The 23,359-nt window shown below is 39.0% G+C and overlaps 1 protein-coding gene across 1 annotated transcript in view; it reads left to right on the forward strand.

Annotated features, from left to right (window-relative positions):
• Positions 1 to 23,359, forward strand: part of LOC135206233 (pyruvate dehydrogenase E1 component subunit beta, mitochondrial-like) — a gene marked incomplete in the record, with an annotated part of 150,109 nt that overhangs the window by 118,000 nt on the left and 8,750 nt on the right. The window contains 1 exon segment of the mRNA XM_064237602.1: positions 10,935 to 11,115. Coding sequence (XP_064093672.1) covers positions 10,935 to 11,115 — 181 coding nt within the window.

Below are 23,359 nucleotides of genomic sequence, written 5' to 3' on the forward strand. Positions count from 1 at the left end.
TGGACAAGAACCAGAGAGAGTCCTGTGCCCTGTCAGGGCTCTCAAGATTTATTTGCGAAGAACGAAGGAATGTCGAGGTCCTTCTAACAACTTATGGTGTTCGGTCAGGAGACCAGATTTACCGATGTCGAAGAATGCTCTGGCATTCTTCTTGAGGGACACCATTAGACAGGCGCATTCATCTTGCGAAGACAGTGATGTCAAGTACCCACCCACCTCCCCTCAGGAGACAGTGGGAATAGAAAATCTGAATAGAAAATGGGAATGGTTCCTGACACCCGCCTCCCAGCGGCGGGGAATGGGTACTAACCACTTGCCGACCACTGCGTGTGCCGGGAGTTTTGAAATTCTGTCGGACTTCGGAGAAATACAGCTATATATATATCTGCCAGGTAAGTATGAACAAACTTTATTGTATCTTAACAATATCATGTTTCCGATGTAATGGGAAAGGGCATTTAGCGAAAAGTTGTGCAGTAGAAAGGAAGGACGTTAAGAAACCAGTGTCTCTAGTTAACCTTTCGTCAAGTAGGAATGATGTGATGAGAGAAACTAGGAAATTTTTGGGTGAATTTCTGTCAGAAGGTGTCGTTTCCTCTCTTGGAGGAGTATTTTCGAGGGAAGTAGTCTTGCTTCGAGACACAGGAGCTGCTGTCTCACTGATTAGGAGAGAGAGAGAGTGCGCCAGACAGGGTGGAAATCAACATGGAAGAAAAAGTCATGTTAGGTGGATATCCTAACACTTGTGTTCTTTGTCCTATGTTGAAATTGAATTTAGAAAGTCAGGTAGTGTCAGGAGAGGTGAAACTTGCAGTTGTTGACAGTTTGCCCGTTGATGGTGTTGACATTATTGTCGGTAATGACTTAGCTTTATCCAAGAATGTGAATCCTGTTGTGAGGGATATTCCAGTGCTTGAAATGGTAGTAACTAGGTCAGGTTTAGATACAGACGTAGACTATGGTCATAATTTGTTCGTGGATTCGAACGAGAGTGAGTTTGTGGATTCGAACGAGTGTGATAGAGGTGGTGAGGTTGATCTTGGCGTGAGTGTGGCTGAGAGACCTGACTCTGTCGTCGACAGTGATAGCCAAATGGAAGGTGTAGCTGTTGAGGGTAACGTAGTAAATGTACCGGTATCTAGCACTAGTTACGGTTATGAATTAGGCACTAACCTTTTGGATAAGGATGAGCTAGTTAAGTTTTAGAGAGAGGATGAGACACTAACCTGAATTTTTTAATGTGAGCAGGATGATGATCTCGATGATGTGTGTAAGGAAACTTTTTGTTTAAGGAACGAAGTTTTGTGTCGTTATGTTTGTCCTAAGTCAGGTAGTGAAGGGGAAATCACCGAACAATTAGTGGTTCCTAGGAAGCTTTGTGAGCTAGTGTTGAAGTTAGCACATGATGAGCAAGGACATTTAGGAGTAAATAAAACTTTCAGGTGTATTAGTAGGGCGTACTTTTGGCCTAAAATGGAGATTGACGTAAAGAGGTATGTTTTAATCTGTCATGAATGCCAAATTGCCGGGAAACCGAATCAAGTAATTCCCAGAGCTCCATTGTGTAATATTCCTTCGGTAAGCAAATCTTTTGAGACTGTAGTTATCGATATGGTCGGACCATTGCCTAGGAGTAAGGGAGGGAATATATATCTGTTGGCAATCATTGATAGACTAACTCGCTATCCAGAGGCGATTCCCGTAAGAAACTGTAATGCAAGGACTGTACGATTGTTAGATTATTTTTCTAAGTTTGGTCTGCCTTGTACTATACAGAGTGATAATGGTAGCAATTTTGTATCCAAGTATTTTAAGGATAGAATGAGAGAGTTAGGGATTAAACTCTTAACTTCCACACCTTATCATCCCGAAACACAAGGCATTGTGGAGTGGTTTCGAAAACTCTGTAGTAACTTTGAATATGACTGAGAAGGAAAGTTACCATTTGTTTTGTTAGATTTAAGGTTGGCACCGAACGACACTACAGGATTTAGTCCTTTTGAGCTTGTTTTCGGTCACACCGCTAAAAGGTCCTTTGGAAATGCTAAAATGTAACTTAATGCTTAAAGAAGGTAGTGAAGATTACGTAACTAGTTTAGAGTATTATAAAGACAATTTAGGAGATGCTTGGCAACTAGCGGAGGAGAACGGAAGTGCTCGACAACTAGCGAAAGAGAACGAGAGTGAAAGTCAAGGGGAGACTAAACGAAAACATGATCTTGGAGCAAAAGAGACAGGATTCTGTGCAAGAGATAAAGTTTTAGTACTAGTCCAGAAAGAAAGTTCCTCTTTATCTTATAAGTTCTATCTTATAAGTTCGAAGGTCCTTTCCCAGTGTTAGAGAAGAGGGGAAATGTACATTATGGAATTAATATGGGTAAGAGTAGAGCAAACTCAATGAATGTAAACTTGCTTCAGAATTATAAAGAACGCCCCGTACCGTGGCCGCCGCCCGTGCCCTTGGTAATTGTGTCACAAAGAGAAATTATTTTTGAGAAAGATGCAAGAGGTGTCTTAGTATTTCAAAGTTTTAATCAGACTTCAGAAAATGGAAAAAGTAAGAGGAAGGGATAATGTTATTGCTGATAGCCTCTCTAGAGATTTCTCAGAATGAGTAGCCTAATGACCGTTTTCTGTTTTCACACGAGCAAGTGTGTGAGTGGAGAAGTGTTAAAGCTTTATGCAGAATTTTTCCCTTGCTGTTTCATTCTTGTTTCTCTTGAGAAAAAAAATAAAATCAGTTAATTTCATTTTTTTTCTTTTTTGGGGGGGACATGTCATGGTAATAGCTTTAAGCAAGGAATTATGAGATGAAGGAAAGGAAAACGCTTCTTCTTCGAGAAGTACTGCAGCATGGAGGCTTCCGCCCGTGTGTTGAAGGCACCTGTTCTCATGATGGTTCTAGAATCGGCAGGAGTGTTGTGGAACGCGACACCCGCTGTCACGTCGTCAGAAAATGCAGCGAAATATGATGCAATACTTTGTTGAGATTCTTCTAAGACGTTCTGGTCATCTCGGGAGTCTGTGACGTTCATGCTCTGCCCCCCGTAGGCCCCGCCCCCTGTCACCGTATAAATATGACTGACGGAGTAGAAGAGATCAGTGAGAGCTCAGCAGCAGAGATCAGAGATCATCAGAGAGAGATAAGAGAAGAAGAAACAGACGAATGATCAGAGAGGAAAAGGTGCTCAAGAGTTTGGGTTGAATTCTGGTCAAGTCGTCCAGTTAGAGAGAACGACCAAGGTATTTTCGTCTTTGAGCAAGCCTTGAGAGCAGAAACGTTTTACAAGAGGTTTCGAGGAGTCCCTGCCCTTCGAGTATCAAGAATAGACATTGTTTTCTGCAATACGGAATCAAGAAGACGTCTGCAATTACAGTTCACCTTTTGTGAAGCCACCGCTTCGAGCATAGATCTCCGACAGCGCAAAACTGGCCAGCAAGTATTTGCATTACCTCACTGCTTCCCCAGTTCACGCTTGTAAGATTTTACTTGTGGTATGTAAATAGGAGAAACCATTCTGCATTTATCTTTGTTAGTAAGTTTGTAAATAAACCTTTGTTCTGTTTGTGTTTTTTTCTATGTTCGTATCCCCGGTTTCAACTGTTGGTGTTGAATTCTTTTTGTTTATTGTAATATCGAACTTGAAGCGGACCTCTCTCGGTTCGTAACAAAACTCAGCAGAGGACTTCAAAACTATGGTCATCTGGAACGTAAGGAGTCAAAATAGTATTCAATTTCTTCACAAGCTGATACGTAGGAGCGGGAATTTGGCTAATAATGGGGCGTAACGGGTTCCCTGGTTTGTGGGTTTTAACATTCCTTTATATGTATAGCATCAATCAGCAATAAGTGAAAATTTTGTGTTATTTGATTTAATGAAGCTTTGGGCTGAGGATTGCTTAGAAAGTATTGCAAGCTTAGGTTCCAGACCCACTCGCACAAGGGAAATTTTTGCGTACATTTGGTATGGTCTCTAAAAATGCTAACAAGTACTTACTTTTAAAGTTTGAACACTAAATATCATCCTAATCATGCTCCCTAAGTATTAAGCTAACTTTTAAATGTTGCTGTAATTTCATTTAAAAGTTAGCCTAATACATTATCCTTAAAAAAAGGAAACAAATGATTGGTAAAAATATTGGAGTGGGTGGAGATCACATAGTATGTACTACAACGTGTTTCTCTTCTCCCCCCTTTCTGGCCGGTCTATTTTTAGAAGTCTTCTCAACCACTTTAAAGTAATTCTCTATTGTCTCTTTTTGTTTGTTCTGTAATTCCTTTTCATGAACAAGCAGTGCTTTTTATTTGAACTAATACAACTTTACTTACGTGTTTGTTTTAGAACAGCACATTTACAGTTCTAGCTGGTAAAGGTAAAAATAGATAAATTAAAAATTATCTACCAATAAGAGAGAGAGAGAGAGAGAGAGAGAGAGAGAGAGAGAGAGAGAGAGAGAGAGAGAGAGAGAGAGGGTTGTCTTTATATAGGTATTAAGCTAACTTTTAAATTAAATTGAAGATACTGTGATTCCATTTGAAAGTTTGCTGAATGCATTACCAAATACATTACCCTTAAAAGAAATAAATGGATGGTAACAATATAGGAGTGTTGGAAAATTACATATGTAAGGAGAGAGAGAGAGAGAGAGAGAGAGAGAGAGAGAGAGAGAGAGAGAGAGAGAGAGAGAATTATGAAGAAATCATTGACTGGATAATTGGCAACACACCCCTTCCTGTCACATTGCTTGACATACAGTGGACCCCCCATATTCGCATTCTCCAGATTCGCGGACTCACACATTCGCGGATTTCTCTGGGGAACGTTTCCCTGCATTATTCGCGGAAAATTCGCGCATTTGCGGTATTTTTCTATGATAAATATCCACAAATTCCTGGTTTTTTTGATGAATTTCATCATAAAATGCACTTTTTATGATAAAACTATTAAAAAAACAAAGTATGAACATTTTTAGTGGGTTTTTCTTGAGTTTTAACTAACAAAATAGGCTGTTTTTAGCATTTTCATAGGGGTTCCAAACATTCGCGGGTTCTAACTATTCACGGGGGGGTCTGGTACGCATCCCCCGCAAATACGGGGGGACCACTGTATTTGACAGCTCTAGACTTCAGCTTTGGTGGAATTAAAAAGAAAGATGAAGGGAAAGAATTTTTTAAATGCATTTTGTGATTACTGTCATATTATTATTATTTGAAAATGTTAATAAACATACAGGCGGTCCCCGGGTTACGACGGCTCCGGCTTATGACGTTCCGAGGTTACGACGCTTTTTCTTAAATATTCATTGAAAAATCCGCCCTGGGTTACGACGTTTGTTCCGAGGTTACGACGCTGACGCTTCGAGTTAATGACGCTTTTAAAAAACGTATACTATGATAAGAATCCTTTATAGTTTAGCACAGTATATTAATAAAAATAAGTTTTTGGTTAGATTACAACAAAAATTTTGAGGTTATGATGATTCTCGACACTTATGTCGTATTTTTTAAATTTTTTTAGTGACGCGTCATATGCGGAACTAGTTTGTGAGCAAATGAATACGCTAGCTTGGGATGCGCAGTTTATAACAGTCCAAAATCGCAAATAATGAAAAAAATCATTGCTTTTTTCCAGTATACATAATTAACAAAACTAAGTCTCTGGTTAGATTACTAAGCAAATTCCAAGGTTACGACGGTTTTTTATGCTTTTTACCGATACCTCATACGCAGAACTAGTTTCTGAGCGGAGGGCGCATAAATTAATTTACGCTATTAAACTGTATGGTAACCATAGTCAAGGATAAGGAACGCATTCTCAAACAGTATACATATCCTTTAATACAAAACAGCAAAATATCATTGAAACATTATTTCACTTAAAGAATCCATTTATACTCTACTTAGACTTGGATATAAAAACCATAGTTTCTCTCTCTCTCTCTCTCTCTCTCTCTCTCTCTCTCTCTTTGTATTTTCCAACAAAAATAATCACTAATTACTGTATTTTGATGTTTATTTACATGACTAAATACATTTTTATAATACAAAAATGATTTACTAATTTTCAAATATTAATTATGATTAATACTGTATTAGTAAGTTTAATAAGTTGAAATGATATCACATAATAAAAATAATAATTCTCTCTCTCTCTCTCTCTCTCTCTCTCTCTCTCTCTCTCTCTCTCTCTCTCTCTCTCTCTCTCTCCTACAAAGATGTATGTTTTTTGTATGAATAAATAAATGATTTACTATTTTCAAATATTAATATTAATTTATACAGCAATAATATCAATTCATTAAAGAAAATACCATAGTGAATTAGTAAGATTTTAGCTTATATATTTAAAAAATTATGGAAGAATGAAGGAAATCCCAGTCTTCTTTCTTTCTGTAACCTTTCTCTACCTCCAGGTACTAAACTGTCAGATATATCAAGTTCTGTGACAGCCAGGAGGGGGAAGAGCTGCTGTGTTGCCATCAATTGCTCATGAAATTCCCCCCCCCCCCCCCCCCCCCTCCCTCCTCTCTCTCTCTCTCTCTCATCTCTCCTCCTCTCTCTCCCTATCCCTCTCTCTCTCTCTCTCTCTCTCTCGTCTCTCTCTATCCTCTCTCTCATTTACTGAGACTCAAGATTTTTTATGTACTTGTACTATTTGTTTTTAATACTTTCAAATAATAATAATAATAATAATAATAATAATAACTGTAATTACAAAATTCATGTGTGATAGTATTTTAAAGAAATACAATACTAATCTATCCATGTCACTTTTAATTAAGGTTAACTCTCTCTCTCTCTCTCTCTCGGTCATCTCTCTCTCATCTCTCTCTCTCTCTCTTGCCACACAAGATAATAATGTGTCATAGTGGTAACTCCCTCCCTCTCTTTCGCTGGAAGCGTTATAAGTATTTTTTTGAGAGAACAGAGAGAGATAAACTCTCTCTCTCTCTCTCTCTCTGCTCCTCTCTCTCTCTCTCTCTCTCTCTCTCTCTCTCTCTCTCTTTTACCGAGATGAAAGAATTTTTATGGTACTAGTATGTGAAATGTTATTGATAATTTCAGTTATTTAATAATAATAATAATAATAATAATAATAATAATAATAAAATAATAATAATAATAAGACTGTAATTACAAATTCATAATGGTCGTATTTTTAAAGAGATGAAAATGACCTTTCCATTTCACTTGTAAGGATAATTCCTCTTTCTTACTGAAATGAGAGAATTTTTATGGTAGATGCACGTGTTTATTATATTTTTCAAATAATAATAATAATAATTAATAATAATAATAATAATAATAATAATAATACTTTATTAAAAGTAATGGCTACTTCAGCAGCATTACACTTGTAGAGATTCTTCTCTATTTTCCGAATAGCGGCTTTTTCCGTGCTAGCACTTAGACAGGCTAGTAGAGCGCTATGGAGGTCATGATCAAATACAGAGCCAAAATTGGTGTATATTTGAATTTTACAGATAAACTATGATACCATAGTTATCAAAGTCATTAACGATATATATATATATGTCTCTCCTCTCTTCACTCTCTCTCTCTCTCTCTCGTCTCTCTCTCTCTCTCTCTCTCTCATCTCTCTCTCTCTCTCTCTCTCTCTCTCTCTCTCTCTCTTTCTTGAAGCAAGCGAGCTTTCGTCTGGAGCTGCCAGACATCCTCGGGCTGGGAAGCTGAGGGTGGACTGATCTTGAAGCGGTGTCCGTCCTCGTTTATATTTGGAGTTGACAGCAGGGGAACCGCCCATGCTGATCTAACTATTGGCTGGTGGCGGTAGGTCTTCGTTTTCATTGGTGGCTTGAACCGGGTCTCAAGCCACTTTCCATGCGTTGATGGTTTTGATACTGTAAGTCCTGCAGCGCCTAGACCTCCTTAGCGGCGCGGTTACGTCGATGGGCGTTTCGCTATGCTGCGGGACGTCACGGCTAACTTGATTATGATTGGCATGCGGGAGTATCTCGTTCGGGGGCGTCGTCTTCCGTGGAGTTGTCGTGCTCGGTGGTGTCATTGTTGGTGGCAGGTCTTCTCATACTCGTAGGGAGGAGAAACAAAATTCTTCCTGCGTCGTATTTAGTGTAGGTCTTACTTGCTGGATGAGAAGCGCCTCCAGCAGGCGTAACCGACGGGCATCAGGGGCCTTCCCGATGATCTTCGTGTTTTTGGATGATCACATCCCGGGAGATGGCCTCTTGATGTTTGGTGCGTGCGTGATTTTTGATAGCCCCCTCTTGGCGTGGCACGAGAGTCTCTTCGACATGCTCATGGTAGTCATACCAACGTAGGCGCCGCTGCAAACCGCGGACTGGGCATGTATACTGGTACACCACATGCGTCTGCTTCAGGGTCTCGTACCTGTGGAGAGGGGTTATTTTTCATAATTAGGTCGCGCGTCCTCCGATTCTGGTAGTAGATAATTAGGTCGATATTTTTGGTGTCGTCGGTCGGGGATACATTTTCAGAAATAATTTTCTTGACTGAGTCCTTCTTCACGGTAATGTGAGCTCATGAAGGCTTTATAATACAGCTTGATATTATCCGGGTGGGGGCGTGGTTGCGGGCTCTCACTACCGTACCATTTCTCCAGGGCTGTACGGACTTCTCTGCTTATTAATTTATTTGAATACCCGTTATTTACGAGTACTTGGGAGGCGCGGTCGAGTGTATTCAAATAAATTAATAAGCAGAGAAGTCCGTACAGCCCTGGAGAAATGGTACGGTAGTGAGAGCCCGCAACCACGCCCCCAGGATAATATCAAGCTGTATTATAAAGCCTTCATGAGCTCACATTACCGTGAAGAAGAGGACTCAGTCAAGAAAATTATTTCTGAAAATGTATCCCCGACCGACGACACAAAAATATCGACCTAATTATCTACTACCAGAATCGGAGGACGCGCGACCTAATTATGAAAAATAACCCCTCTCCACAGGTACGAGACCCCCTGAAGCAGACGCATGTGGTGTACCAGTATACATGCCCAGTCCGCGGTTGCAGCGGCGCCTACGTTGGTATGACTACCATGCGCCTGTCGAAGAGACTCTCGTGTCACGCCCAAGAGGGGGCTATCAAAAATCATGCACGCACCAAACATCAAGAGGCCATCTCCCGGGATGTGATCATCCAAAACACGAAGATCATCGGGAAGGCCCTGATGCCCGTCGGTTACGCCTGCTGGAGGCGCTTCTCATCCAGCAAGTAAGACCTACACTAAATACGACGCAGGAAGAATTTCTCCTCCCTACGAGTATGAGAAGACCTGCCACCAACAATGACACCACCGAGCACGACAACTCCACGGAAGACGACGCCCCCGAACGAGATACTCCCGCAGCCAATCATAATCAAGTTAGCCGTGACGTCCCGCAGCATAGCGAAACGCCCATCGACGTAACCGCGCCGCTAAGGAGGTCTAGGCGGCTGCAGGACTTACAGTATCAAAACCATCAACGCATGGAAAGTGGCTTGAGACCCGGTTCAAGCCACCAATGAAAACGAAGACCTACCGCCACCAGCCAATAGTAGATCAGCATGGGGCGGTTCCCCTGCTGTCAACTCCAAATATAAACGAGGACGGACACCGCTTCAAGATCAGTCCACCCTCAGCTTCCCAGCCCGAGGATGTCTGGCAGCTCCAGACGAAAGCTCGCTTGCTTCAAGAAAGAGAGAGAGAGAGAGAGAGAGAGAGAGAGAGAGAGAGAGAGAAGAGAGAGGAGAGAGAGAGAGAGAGACATATATATATATACGTTAATGACTTTGATAACTATGGTATCATAGTTTATCTGTAAAATTCAAATATATACACCAATTTTGGCTCTGTATTTGACCATGACCTCCATAGGCGCTCTACTAGCCTGTCTAAGTAGCACGGAAAAAGCCGCTATTCGGAAAATAGAGAAGAATCTCTACAAGTGTAATGCTGCTGAAGTAGCCATTACTTTTAATAAAGTATGCTTGAGAGAGGGTCTGCTTCCTAAGTACAATAATAATAATAATAATAATAATAGAAGTAGTAATAATATGATAACTAATTTCAAAAGAAAATTCTTCCCTTCTTCTTTTTCTGTATCAATTTCCCTACCTCATAACTCCAGTGACACTCGGAGCTGGGAAAGTAACAATGCCATACAATGGTCAACGAATTTAATGGTTTTATGTAATCTCTCTCTCTCTCTCTCTCTCTCTCTCCTCTCGTCATCTCTCTCTCTCAACTCAATTACTCTCTCTCTCTCTTTTATTTTAATGAAAATCTACAGTAATTTGTGAATACACAGTGTTGCACATGAAAAAAGTAAATTAGTGATAATTTTAGAAATACGGCCGTAAGAAAAATTGCAAATTAGTGAAATTTTCCCTGTGGACATGTTTTCAACAACATCGTTCCGGCTTACGACGATTTTCGGGTTACAACGCGTCTTAAGAATGGAACCCCCATCGTAACCCGGGGACTGCCTGTATACATGTGGCATAAAGATTCTCTCATCTTGGTTATAGAGAGAGAGAGATAAAGTGTTGTTCTTACTTAAAAGTGAAATGGAAAGGTTATTTTCTTAAAAATACTATCACATATGAAATTTGTAATTACGTATAGTTATATTATTATTGTTATTAATATTATTATTGATATTTGAAAATATTAATAAACATTGTACATACATCATACATCTACCACAAAAATTGTCTCTTCAGAGAGAGAGAGAGAGAGAGAGAGAGAGAGAGAGAGAGAGAGAGAGAGAGAGAGAGAGAGAGAGAGAGAGAGAGAGAGAGAGAGAGAGAGAGAGCTTTAATGTCAATGGAAAAGCATAAAAGTTTTGAAATTTTTCTGTGTTGACATTCATTTTAAAATCTGACCATTGTTTTCCTTTTATGATTAAACTGTAAATGCTGATGCTCTAAATTACAGTTACTTCTTTGCAGGTTGTTTCACCTTACTCTTCTGAAGATGCTAAGGGTTTGCTTAAGGCTGCCATCCGTGATTCTGATCCTGTAGTAGTTCTAGAAAATGAGATAATGTACGGTACTGCGTTTGATGTTTCCGATGAGGTTTTGTCGAAGGATTTTGTCATTCCTATTGGCAAGGCTAAAATTGAACGACCAGGTAGAGTACATTTGAATTTTTTTTAGGCCCTGTGTTTTTAAAATCACTTGTTTGTAACATTTTATGGTATATACAGTACTTGCTGCCTTTATTGGATGTTGTAGGGTCTGAGGTATCCACTACTGACGAGTATTTATTATCACTGGAAGATTGGTTGGGCACCATTTTAAATTGATGGTTGTGAACCATAACTGTAGTCTACTGTATTTCATAATTTTAAACCTTTTCATTGACATAAAGGGGCGTCAAAGTACTGTTCCTTTTATAAAATTTCTCAGTTAAGGTTTGGAGGGCTCAATATCTATTGAAATTATTATTAATGGAGACATTTGAAAACCTAGACTTGTTCCTGCATGGCCCCTCTTTCATTTTCTAGTTGTTCCGACAGACATACTACTTTACGCCTACATATATAGAGTACTCGGGCTTGTTGCGCTTTGGCTGTTCTGCTTCATCTCTGAAAAAATAAAATCCTATGTTAGGCTTATGGCCATGTGACCGCGGATGGCCTACCTTCTCCCATTGTGTTCACAACTGCCATGGCTTTCACACAATTCTGATTTGTTCCACATGTTTGGTTGTACGTACTGCCTTTTTTCTTCTCTGTTGTTTGGGTATTTGTGCCCCTAACGTGCGTAATTATCATTGGGCCGTTCTACCTACAGATCTATCTATTCATGAGCTTACATCTTCTGTTTCCTCATAGAAGTTGTTTGTGTGTACCCGAGTGTTTTTGTTTTGTGTCTGTGTGTGAATAATTTGGTTACAATGTGTAGTTAAAAGATTACCCTTCCTATGTATGTAAATTCTATCATAGATGCATTTTGTGAATTTTTTTTCCTGGAGATTCAGTGTTGAAAACAGTATTATTTTGGGTCCCCACATGGCCATACCTGCTCTTGAATTCATGTTTTACCTAGTGTGTTTTTTCCTTCTCCCTCCACAATGCTTTGGTGTATGAAATGGAAGAAAGCTGGAAGTTTGAAATGCATTGGTGCATAGGCAAGAATGAGCATTTCTGTAACTTTGTTCCTATGAGCTCCCTGCAAAGAATGCATGACATGGTCATCCCCTCACTTGGTAAAATATGGGAAAGGAGGGAGGAAGAAAACCACCCGATCCCCAGAGGACTGATGCCGAACATTTCCCCTGGCCCATCATCTCTACCCCCACAAACTCCTTTGTTACCAGTCATGCCCAGTAAGGGTTTATTTCCCCTGTCTAAGTTCAGGTTGGAGGAAGCAGAGCATGACTTGGAAGTAATTCACCAGTACCTGAATTAGGGGGAGCTTGCAGATGGTGCAATGGAGCCTGAGGAGGTTAGCCCGACAGGCAGCAAGAAAAGAAGACTGGATTCGCCGTACAAACTTTCCCAACTGAACAGGCATTTCTTCCTGGATACTGGCCCCAGAACCATATGGTTCCTCAGTGAAAAGGCTGGGATGATGGAGGACAGTCATTTCGTGCCTCTCAACACTGCAGATCCTGCAGGCAGAACAGGACGGGGTAAGAGAGGAGGATGAAGATGAAACTTGGAGTCTCTCACCCCCATATCTGCAGAAGGAGTGGAGCTGTCTGGGGAACAAGTGGTCTGTATGGAAGCAGTGTGGAAAAGAGAAGTGGACAGTCTATACCCTCAGGAATGAATATGTTCAACCTTTTTAATAAGAAACCACCATTGTCTTTAGAACTGATCGTTTTCCCCTTCACTGGAATAACTTTCCCAAGGAGTGGGCCCTGCAGCAGGAGATTAGAGACATGCTAACAGAATAGGTCAATAGAAATGGTAGAGAACAACACACCAATCTTCTACAGTCGCCTCTTCTCAGTAGAGAAAATATCGGAGGGTAGAGACCAGATAAAGATCTATCAACCTTGAATAGTTTCCTTAAGTTGGCCCAGTTCAAGATAGTGAGGTGCAGTCAACTCTTTGTTGATCAGAAAAGGAGATGGAGAATTCAGGGTCTCGATAGGCCTTCAGAACACTTAACCCCTTCTTTACCAACTATTCTTTTGGGGGTACACGGAGTACCACCATTCAAGACTATTGCATAGTACTGGGCACATGAAGGTGGTACACTTACTACCTACCTTCCTCTTTTCAGTTCTAGACCTCTTATGGTCCGGTAATTTTGGGTTGAAGGGTTTGGAGCAAAACAAATAGTATTGAAGTGCTTGGGAAGGCGGTACACACTGCCAGGCGTACGATGAAGCAAAACAAACATTACTGCTGGATACCTAGATTCAGACAATTGGATATGTGCTGTGCATACATACATGAACAGATACTACTCATATATATGATGAAAAGAGTTACATTACAACACTCACTCGTGGTATTGAGTGTGGCGACTCGAGTCTATGTTAATTTTTTCTAGACATACAGGCGTGAAAATGTAAAAAATCTCTTCTCAAGCACAGAACCCATTGTAGTTTTGTGTATTAATAAACATTACCGTGATATAATTTATCTAGCCCTAAATCCCCAATACTGTGCCAAAATTTAACCACATTGACAACCATGTTACACCCTATTCTGTCCGCCAGTTGACAACACTGTTGTTTGACAGGTACAAAACCTTCCCTTGAAAATCATTGTTAACCAGTGCCCGTGTTGTTTACATCATGGCCGCTCTTTATGAATTTCTGAAACCTTTTGTGCCGTTAAAGCTCTCATTTTTTGTTAATTGTTGCTTTATGCTTATTTACAATTTATGAAATCCACAAAATCAGTGATCTAACTTTTATTTCTTCATTTTGGTATATTTTATTTTGACAAACTTTTGCACGACATGTATTACTCTGTGACTTTTTTCATGGATATTCAAGATGGTTCGACTCTTCCTTCTGCTAGCAACTTCAGGAATTGCCTGGTTTTTGGGACAAGGATGAGTAGCAGGGAGTATGACCCCCGTGACATTTGTAACATTTGTCATGGACAGATTTGTGACTTCTTGTTGCTGTGTATGTAAGTCTTGGTCTGACGTACAAATGATGGCGTATGTTAAGCATCAAAGAATCTTGCAGTGTAAAAGATTGTCTAAAGAGAAAAAAAAATCAGTAGCTAAACCTTTTTCTAATGATTTCCTTGACTTGTGTGCTCATGGTTCTGGTTCTTTGGTTTCGGTATCATGTGATTCTGATTACGAATTAATTGATGCATTTCCACCTGTACAGCCTGTAACTAATCAAGTCGTTTCTGATTTTGACACTAAATTTTTTGTGATGGAAACTAGTTCGAATAAGAAATGTGATAGTTTAGATAGAGACATATCAGCTAAGTTTAACAAGTTGTCAGAAAATTTTGAAGCAGGTTTTACTAGGATGTCTAACAATCTTTTAGATTCATTTTCAGCTCATTGTCAGGTACCTGTTGACAGCACCTTGTGTAATGGTGCAACAGATACCGCGGTTTGTGAACCCGTAGTGGCGAAGGCCTAGGGGGGGGGATCCAGTCCGGGCAGGTGCCTGATGATTCTTTACCTAATATGTCCCCTGTTAAGTCCTGTAACTGTGCCAAAGGGTGCTTATTTAGGAGAAGGGGGAGGGGTATTAGCATTAGACCTAAGACAGCTAGTCATCAGGATGTTACTTTGGGGGAAGTTTCACAGTTAGGTTTTGGCGATGATGACGTGGAATCGTGTGATATCGGTGTTTCTTTGAAAGACTGTCATGATGTTGAGTTCAGGAAACTTTTTGATTTAATTTTGAGTTTTCTTCTTTGGGTGAGGCCTAAAGAGCAGAAGTAGCCTCTGCCTCGCTGTATTAAAGAAGGGATTTTTCTTGATGGTCCTTCTTGGTCACGGGAAGTTTTACGTTTTCCCTTTGCTCAGAGGTTTGCAAGGGTAAGGGCGGATGTCGTTGCTAAACTTTCGAAGGTGATTGGGGAAGGGAAGAGGAAGCTCTCTTCTCTTCTATGTCACTGGAGAGGTGTTTATTAGGTGACGGATGATACTTCATTCTCTCGACTTCCCAAACCAAATCCTGATTTTGTCCGACTTTTGGGTCAGCCTTTGCTTTCCAAGGCTTCAATTTCAGTTTCTCTCAAAGACTTTATGGCCATGGAGTCTGCTATGAGCTCCTTGCTTCTTTCTCTTAGTTGGGCAGGAGCTTGGGCTGAGTACATGCTAGAGTGGTCGTAGTTGCTCACTGATAAATCCTTAGATAATAAGATGTGACTTTGTCTGCTATCTCACTTAGCAAGTGGGAGTTACAGGTATCGGTAGAGTCATAATCTGAACCCATCAGATGATTGGCCAGATTTAAGTAACTTCTGACTTGTTACCCCTCATGGGTTAACAGTTTCTCTTAGTTTTCCTATTCGAGTGTGATATACACTTCTCACTTGGGCTTAGGCCCTTACTGTTCTGTCATTACTATGCCAGACTGAAAAGAAGTTTACAGGAGCCATCAGCCTGAAGAGTGCCTCTCATACATAAAAGGCGATGGTTTGTATTTTTGTTGGAACACTAAGTTTTGTATGCAAACCAGAGCCTTTTATCATAAAACTATTTCAGTTATTCTGCTCAGTCTATGATGCTCTATGATGCTAAAGGAAAATGTACTTAGTGACCACAGGTAAGTGGGAACTTCATCCTCTATCACTAGGTAACAATCTTGTTATCAAGTTTCAATAACTGACTCCAGCTTTACACTGATGAATGCTCCTATATAAAAGGATCTGGTTTGTGTACCTAGAAAAAATTCAGATTAATTTTAAGATTTGTTATAGTTTAGTATTTTGAATCTATCGTACCTTTGTGCATTTGTTTTTCGTTTAGAAAAAAAAAGTTATTCATTGGGTAAAGGAGATAAGGTATTGGAAGCATGAATAAAAAGAAAAACAGTTGAAGGTGATGCTAAGAAAAAAAAGACAAGGCATGCAGGTTCAAGATGAAATTAGAAATATGATGATACTGTAATTGGTTTGAATGAATTATAGGGTAATTAAGCTGGTAAAGATGAAAGAAAAAAATATTTTATACTGTCAGTACTTGCAACACAAACTAGGGGGTTAGAAGAGGAAGAACTTGAGTTTTGTGAGAGGTTTTCAGCTATAGTGACTGAAATGGGTATAATAGTTGCAGGATATATGGGAAAATATAGCTTTGGAGATTGTTATCAACGCAATGGTTAATAACCCCAGAGTGAAGTTTATGAGATATAAATATGATAGTTAATAAGCCCAGAGTGAAGTTGATGAGATATAATAGTGAAGAGCTGAAACAGCAGTGGATTTTATGCTCAAAAGAGGTATAACTTATGTTACTTTGTGGAATGTATTACTTTAGTGCAAGTATTAGGAAGGCACTACAAGCGTAGCAGTATTCTTGATGAAGTGGAAAGAGCGTACTAGACTGCTGGTAACTAGAGAATCTCAGTGCTTTAGTAATAGGAGAATAAATTTACTGTGCAAAGATCTACTGTTTCACACAGTAGAAACATTGACACTTACAAAGAAAATGCAGGAGATTTTGAAGACATGATTACAAAGTACGAGAAACTGTACATTCCCAACTTTTTATGTCATCAGTTCTAGCTTCTCTTCTTTTGCTTTTCTGTTTACTTCTACCTTAGTTAATTTTTTGTTATCCCCTCTTTTAATAATTCCCAGAAGGGGTTAGTGGCGGCAGTGTAGCTTACATGGTGCCTCATATGCATTGCTGAAGGATGTCTACAGCACCCATTTCACCTTTGACAACACCTTTTTTTTCCCTCTCTTCACACTTCCATGCCTTCATTTCCACTAAATTTCTTCATTCCTGATTCCTTGCTGTTCACCTTATCATTCCTGATTCCTTGCTGTCCAGCCTCTCATTGACTTAACTTCTTATTGCAGTTATCTGAATCCCTTTATCTTGCTGTTCACTCACTCCAGCTTCTTTGACAGTCTTGAGTATTGATTGGTTGAAAGTTCCTAAGCGTTTGGCTTTATTGCTTTTATTTCATAATCCCTATGTATAACAATAATTCCCTGTGTAGGTAAAGGTTTCTCCTGAATCTCATAAGTTCATTCCTAAAGTGGAGGCTGATATTCCAAATCATTTAGTTATAATGTATGAGGCATGGGCATCCTTGGTTGTAAGTGTATACTATCAGGTCATCTACCATAGATAACTTGTCTCTAACTGAGTAGAACTGATGTAGCCAGGCCACCTTCTGTGCCTTCTGCGGGCACCAGTAATTTGCTGCAACTTTAGTTGTCAGCAGCTGGTACACGGGGTCTTTGGAGGCTGCTACTTAACCCTCTCCTCATCAAGTATGAGACATTATTGCTTAAGGACAGCAGTCATATCCTCTTCAAGTTTGGAATTCTTGTCATCTGGTTCACAATGGAGAGCAGGGAAGCATGAAAAGAAGTCAGCAGTGCAGTTCCTCTTCCATGGAACCTGTATTGTAGGGTCTTCTCCTTGAGTTGGAAGAGTCTTGGGTTCAGTATATCCTTTAGCTCTCTATCGCCCAGGAGCTTGACCATTGGTCAGTCCCGATCAGTAAGTTGGGCCAGCTGAGTGGGAGTAACCTGGCCTTCTTGACAGCTAAGGCCTCTCCCCTCAACAGCAGTGTATCGAGCTTCAGCCTGCGACAAGTGATGGGGGGCTCCCACATAGGGTGATACCCCATCCACCCTTGCACCAAAATGGGACATTAGCCGAGGCACAAGCACAGTACTGTTGCAGGATGACAAACCTGATCCCATCTCTGTTCCAATCTGTTAGGGCTGCTGTAGGTTGGGACTTGTCGTAATACAGTGCTCCCCCACTTTTATACAATATTAGGTTCCAGAACCTGCCACAGAAAGGCAAAAATCCCCTCAAAAAATGCTTATTACTGGCAAATACCCAGTACCTCATAAACTGAAATGCTTATAACTATCTGTTCTAACATTTCACTGCTTAATTTGACAGTTCAAGCAAAAATAAACCTCAAACCATCATTCCAAAATCCCAAGACATCTTAGATCAATACTCTTTTACAACTGTTATTCATAAGTATATATACCCCCCTAAAATTCTTATAACAGTGATTTACTAATTTTAAAATATTAATATTAATGTAAACAGGACAAAATCTATAAAATGTTTAATACAAATTAAATAAATATGTCTTACGGAATGTTTGTCAACTAATCAAGTTACCCCTGTTCTGTACATATACATAAGGTGCTCTCTCATTGCATTGAAATATTAATCCTTTTAAAATCATCACATTCACTTTTTTTATTTTTCGTATAGCATCACTGTTTATTCATTAATTACTGTTTTTTCATGTACATGTGACTAAAATGAGTAAATCATTGTTATAAGCATTTTAAGGGGCATATATACTTGAGAGCAACAGTTGTAAAAGGGTCGGGTGAGGTGGGAGAATACCGACCTATTACACAGTAGAAAAAATTACCTTCAAAATCCATTTTGTACCTGAGAGTGCACACTGTCCAAAACAAACTGCACAACCTATGGTATACTCATAAATCCTTAAATCAGAGTAAGTGTCATATTTTGCACCTTAAAATTTTCAGGAAATGGTTGGCACTCCGAAAACTCGGGGAAACACCGACTGGGGATTGGGGGGAACCCTCCAAAAACCAAATTTCCTATTTTTAGCATAATGACACTGATAATCAATCTTCCAAGAAGGCAGCAGGCTAGATCAGGAAGACTTGATGACATTTTACATATGAATATGTAGAGTTGAACCCACCCAATAAAAATTTCCTGTTTTTAGCATAATGACACAGATATTGCATCACAATTCACTAAATATCACCCTCAACTTTACGCAAAAAAAAACTGTTCCACTTTTCGTTATGTATTTGTGAAAATATTCAACATTTCAAAATATTCAAAACTTCAAAAGTATTAGAAATATTCATAATTTCATGCATCTGTGTTTGGGGTCAAGTGTTTCCCAGCATGTTTACGGTCGTTAGTCGCCGCACCATGTTTTTTTTTTCACAACAATGCCTTGGCAGCCACTTCAAAAGGACACAATTCATTTCACTTGATAACATGTCAATATGGCTAACTATTGTAATGAAACTTAACTAGAAACAATCACACCATATTCACGGACACGAGACACTATATGAGAAGCGTTAAAAATTTACAACAGACATACAAAAAATCAATTGTCTTGCCTTATAAACACTGATGTTGAGATGGTGTCAACCTGTTGCTTGTTCACTGAGATGGTTGCTGTTTTGGTTGTGATTTTTGGCACGAAATTTTAAAGTTTTCATACCAGAGCATTCGGGCGGTGTTCCCCATTGTTCGGTATTCACCCACATCGCCCTACCAGTCGGATTTTTTCTATTGACCATATTTCTAAAATTATTACTATTTTTTGTTGTTGAGCAACTATTAATTCACTAATTACTGTATGTGACTGAATACTGATTTTTATGATAAAAATGATTGGGCAGCATACTTATAATGTAGCTATGCATTTGTTAAGCTCATTCCAGGTTGGGCCCTATACCGAGTGTCAGATTCTCTCTCTCTCTCTCTCTCTCTCTCTCTCTCTCTCTCTCTCTCTCTCTCTCTCTCTCTCTCTCTCTCTCTCTCTCTCTCAGAGTAAATGTAAGATGTATCTGAAATGATATTTCTGTAAACATTTTGATGATTGAGCATATTGTACAATATTTAAAATATATTCACTAATTATTTTCATATTATTTTCCAGTAAAGGCAAACTGGAAAATAAAATGAAAATAATTAGCAAATATTTCAAATATTGCACAAGATGCTTTATTATAAAAAAAACTTTACAGTAATATCATTTCAAATACGTACATCTTAGATTAACCCTGAGAGAGAGAGAGAGAGAGAGAGAGAGAGAGAGAGAGAGAGAGAGAGAGAGAGAGAGAGAGAGAGAGAGACCTATTATGCTCAGTATGTGGTCTAACCTGGAATGAGCTTAGCAGAGGCAGAGCTACATTATAATTATGGTGTAAATCATTTTTATCATAAAAATCAGTATTCAGACACTTACACAATATGAAAAAATACAGTAATTAGTGAATTAATAGTGTTGTTAAAAAAAATTAGTAATAATTTTAGAGATATGGTCAATAGACAAAATCCAATTAGTACCCTTTTACAACTGTTACTAGTAAGTATATATGCCACCCAAAAATGCTTTTAACAATGATTTACTCATTTTAAAATATTAATATTAATGTTAACAGGAAAACATCTATAAAATATTTAATACAAATTAAATCTTTAATACTAATTAAGTAAATTTGTCTTACAGAATGTTTGTAAACTAATCAAGTTACCTTTGTACTGTATACATGACCGGTTTTCTCTCTTAGCATTGAAGTATTAATCCTTTTAAAATTATCACTAATTCACTTTTTTTTGTATAACATTGCTGTATATATTTTAAATATTGTACAGTATGCTCTATCATCAAAAATGTTTATAGCAATATAATTTCAAATACATCTTACATTTACCCCGAGAGAGAGAGAGAGAGAGAGAGAGAGAGAGAGAGAGAGAGAGGCATAACTACATTATAAGTACTAGCAAACTTACCCATCTACAATGGGTGATAAAATACGGGTGCAGAAGTGAAAAATTTATATGTACTATTTGTTCAGCAATATTAAAATAAGGGCCATTTTTATACATACCTACTACAGAACCTCTTTGTACACAATATTACCAGTTTGTCCACAACTTAATTTCAAGTTGGCTGAGTCAGTTGCTCTGCTCATCGCCACATACAGTTGGCCATGCGTGAACATGGATGACGGCAGAAGCACACCAACACGATCCAAAGTCTGGCCCTGTGACTTGTTTGCAGTGAATGAAAAGGCCAGGTTGATGGGGAACTGCCTGCGCCGTAACTGGAACGGAAACTGGTTGTCCGAAGGCATCAGAGGAATCTGGGGGATGAACAGATGTTTGCCGGTGTGAGGGCCAGTTGCTATCACTGCTTTGATGACGTGGGAGTTTAGCTCCATAACGGTGTACCTCGTTCCGTTGCAATGTCCATTGACAGGATCGAAATTCCAAGTCAACATTAATGGGCAGTAATTCTTCAACGTTATTGTGTGCACTGGCAGTCCCAATGGATTTAAAGTTATTCCAAAATTCTTGCGGATTTTGATGATAATTTTCATCTTCTATTGTGTCCGAGCTGAAATGTTCGCAACTTTCTCCGGGGAAGTTGTACAGAAATTATGTATGAAAAATTGTAAAGTAACTAAGTCTCAAGTTGGCAGAGTCAGTTGCTCTGCTCATCGCCACATACAGTTGGCCGTGCGTGAACATGGGTGACAGCAGAAACACACCAACACGATCCAAAGTCTGGCCCTGCGACTTGGTTGCAGTGAATGGAAAGGCCAGGTTGATGGGAAACTGCCTGCGCCGTAACTGGAACGGAAACTGGTTGTCCGAAGGCATCAGAGGAATCCGGGGGATGAACAGACGTTTGCCGGTGTAAGGGCCCGTTGCTATCACTGCTTTGGTGACGTGGGAGTTTAGCTCCATTACGGTGTACCTCGTTCCGTTGCAATGTCCATTGACAGGATCAAAATTCTGAGGCAACATTAATGGGCAGTACTTCTTCAACGTTATTTTGTGCACTGGCAGTCCTGTTGGATTTAAAGTTATTCAAAAAATCTTTCGGAATTTGATGATAATTTTCATCTTCTAATGTGTTTGAGCTGAAATATTCGCGACCTTCTCTGGGGAAGTTGTACAGAAATTATTTATGAAAAATTGTAAAGTAACTAAGTCTACGGGAATAACTAGCTTCATTTCACGGCCAGAAACAGCTCCGTTTCAGGGAATCCCTCCTCACCCCCACCCCCTACAAAAGAGGGGGGTAGGTTGGATGAAAACCCATTACAAACCATCTTAGGGGTCCCCACCATAACCCTGCCAAGTTTCATGCCCATCTGACCAGCTGTTTGGCCGTGATTGAATGACAGACAGACAGACAGACAGACATTACCCCCATTATAGTATGATGCTGTAAAACATTTGTATCATAAAAATCATTATTCAGTCACATACATAATATTAAAAAATACACAGTAATTAGTGAATTAACCCTTTAACGCCGATTGGACATATGGTACGTTGACGAAAAAAAGTTTTTTAAAAAATTCTCAGAAAAATAGTTATAGGCCTACTAGGCAAAAACTTTTGAATCACGCACCTTGGGGGATGCTGGGAGCTCACGGATCAAGGCGTTGTTTTGTTTACAATCGTTACCCAGGCGCGCAAGCGCGAATTTCTTTCTTCTCGCACTAAAAAGCATTAGCGACACATCCCAGAAATTATTTCGTCACTTTGACATAATTTTTGCACCATTTTATATTAGCCGTTACATGGAGTATTATATATGAAAATGTGTGCAATATCATGTAGAATACAACAAAAAACAACTCATGGTTGTAGCTTTTATCAGTTTTGAAATATTTTCATATAAATAACGATGTGCCAAAATTTCAACCTTCGGTCAACTTGACTCTACTGAAATGGTCGAAAAACGCAATTGTAAGCTAAAACACTTATATTCTAGTAATATTCAATCATTCACCTTCATTTTGCAACAAATTGGAAGTCTCTAGCACAATATTTTGATTTATGGTGAATTTATGAAAAAACATTTTCTTTACGTCCGAAAAAATCATAAATTTTTTTGTCCGATTGTCGTAATGTTTGCACCATTTTAAATTAGCCGTTACATAAAGTTTTATATATGGAAATGTGTGCAATTTCATGTGGAATACAACTAAAAACAACCCATGGTTGTAGCTTTTATCAGTTTTGAAATATTTTCATATAAATAACGATAAGTGCCAAAATATCTACCTTCGGTCAACTTTGATTCCACCGAAATGGTAAAAACACGCAATTGTAAGCTAAAACTCTTACATTCTAGTAATATTCAATCAGTTAACTTTATCTTGCAACAAATTAGAAGTCTCTTGCACAATATTTTGATTTACGGTGGATTTATGAAAAAAAAAAAACAATTTTCCTTACGTCCGCTTGGTAACTTCCAAAAAAATCATAAATTTTTTTGTTCGATTGTCGTAATGTTTGCTCCTTTTTTAAATAAGCTTACATAAAGTTTTGTATATAAAAATGTGAGCAATTTTATGTAGAATATAATTAAAAACAACCCATGGTTGTAGCTTTTATCAGTTTGGAAATATTTTCATATAAGTAACGATAAGTGCCAAAATTTCAACATTCAGTCAACTTTGACTCTACCGAAATGG

Source organism: Macrobrachium nipponense, chromosome 11 (assembly GCF_015104395.2).
Source record: "Macrobrachium nipponense isolate FS-2020 chromosome 11, ASM1510439v2, whole genome shotgun sequence".
Taxonomy (NCBI): Eukaryota; Metazoa; Arthropoda; class Malacostraca; order Decapoda; family Palaemonidae; genus Macrobrachium; species Macrobrachium nipponense.